The 1,249-nt window shown below is 34.8% G+C and overlaps 1 protein-coding gene across 1 annotated transcript; it reads right to left on the bottom strand.

Moving 5' to 3' along the window:
• Positions 1-219: 219 nt before the first annotated feature.
• Positions 220-964, bottom strand: LOC149673402 (uncharacterized). The gene is made up of 2 exons (XM_089840094.1): positions 779-964; positions 220-718 (listed from the first exon to the last, which is right to left on the bottom strand). Exons 1-2 carry the CDS (start codon positions 939-941, stop codon positions 516-518), a joined length of 366 nt encoding a protein of 121 aa, XP_089696220.1. The 5' UTR covers positions 942-964; the 3' UTR covers positions 220-515.
• Positions 965-1,249: the final 285 nt, after the last annotated feature.

Genomic DNA, 1,249 nt, shown 5'->3' with positions numbered 1-1,249 from the left:
TTTCCTGACCTTTTTCTGAGATTTTTCCTGACCTTTTAGGCCGAAAGTGTAAATGTTTAAAGTGCTTATAATTAAATAAAGTCTCTACATTTAAGTTTTCCAATGTATTTTTCACACCAAAACGATTAAGAAACATTTTTCACCAAATTATTAAGAAACATTTTAACTATAAATAACAGTCTGGTAGATTTCTTTAGAGAGCATTAACTTTACAAAAACAATTCTGGACATTTTTTAGGATTGCTCTAGAGTTTTCTGTGTTAAGAGAGGATGAGAAACTTTCATTACTCTTTCAATAAAGACTTATCCCCAGAAATTTTACCTACTAAAATAAAATTCCCTGACTTTTCCCTGACCTTTTTGGCTCTTTTTCAAATTCCCTGACTTTTCCAGGTTTTCCAGGTTCTCCCTGACCCGTGGGAACCCTGATTTATCATTGGGGTTTGGAGTGGTGCATTTGTCGGTCGTAGTTTCCTCGGTAGTTTGTTGAACAGCATCAATCCCCAATCTTTCAGCTAGAATCTCTGCGTCTGCTGGTCCATATATTTCAGCTGTTTCACTTGCATGCAAAGTTGGAGATTGTGAGAGCTGATTCCTTTTTTTTTCAGTCTTTCCAATCTCCCATTAGCCTTGAACTTTTGTTGATCATGTTTCCTTAACGGGAGTTTTTTGGAAGGAACAGCCAAGGGTCTAAGTCTGGGAGGGTAACTTAACTTATCTACAATAATAACTCTTAATATGATTGGTTTTAAATTAATATTATACGCTTAAAACATACCTGAATGTTCATATTTCGGTTGAAGGCGGTAATCCTCTAATTTAAAATGAAGGGAGCAGACAACCATGGACTTGGTGTGTGGCTTACCCATTTTTAAAGCTATATCCCATTGTTTCGACAATTTAACGTCGCGCGGATTTTGGTGAAAGCGGACACCACTCATTGTGGCATTATTTTTACACCCATACACGCTGCAGTAATTAACCATTGTTTATTACGTTTAAATAAACAGCAAAACTGAAAAAAACTAGCCAAATTATCGTTGAATAGATAGTCGAGTTGTTGATTTAATTTTATAATTATCTTTGAGCAATTCAATTTAATTAACTTTAATTAAACCATGAGTATGTTGATTGCGTTTGTCATTAATGGTATCGCCGGAATTAAGTTACATTTAAACACCTGATTAAACTATCTAATCATCAATCATCAGACCTTGCAATAGGCAGACAACAAACTAGACGAAGTTTG

This window comes from Phalangium opilio, unplaced genomic scaffold (assembly GCF_054372755.1).
Source record: "Phalangium opilio isolate 3A_F unplaced genomic scaffold, DU_Popi_V2 ptg000052l_1, whole genome shotgun sequence".
NCBI lineage: Eukaryota > Metazoa > Arthropoda > Arachnida > Opiliones > Phalangiidae > Phalangium > Phalangium opilio.
This window is presented reverse-complemented; position numbering and strand designations above follow the sequence as displayed.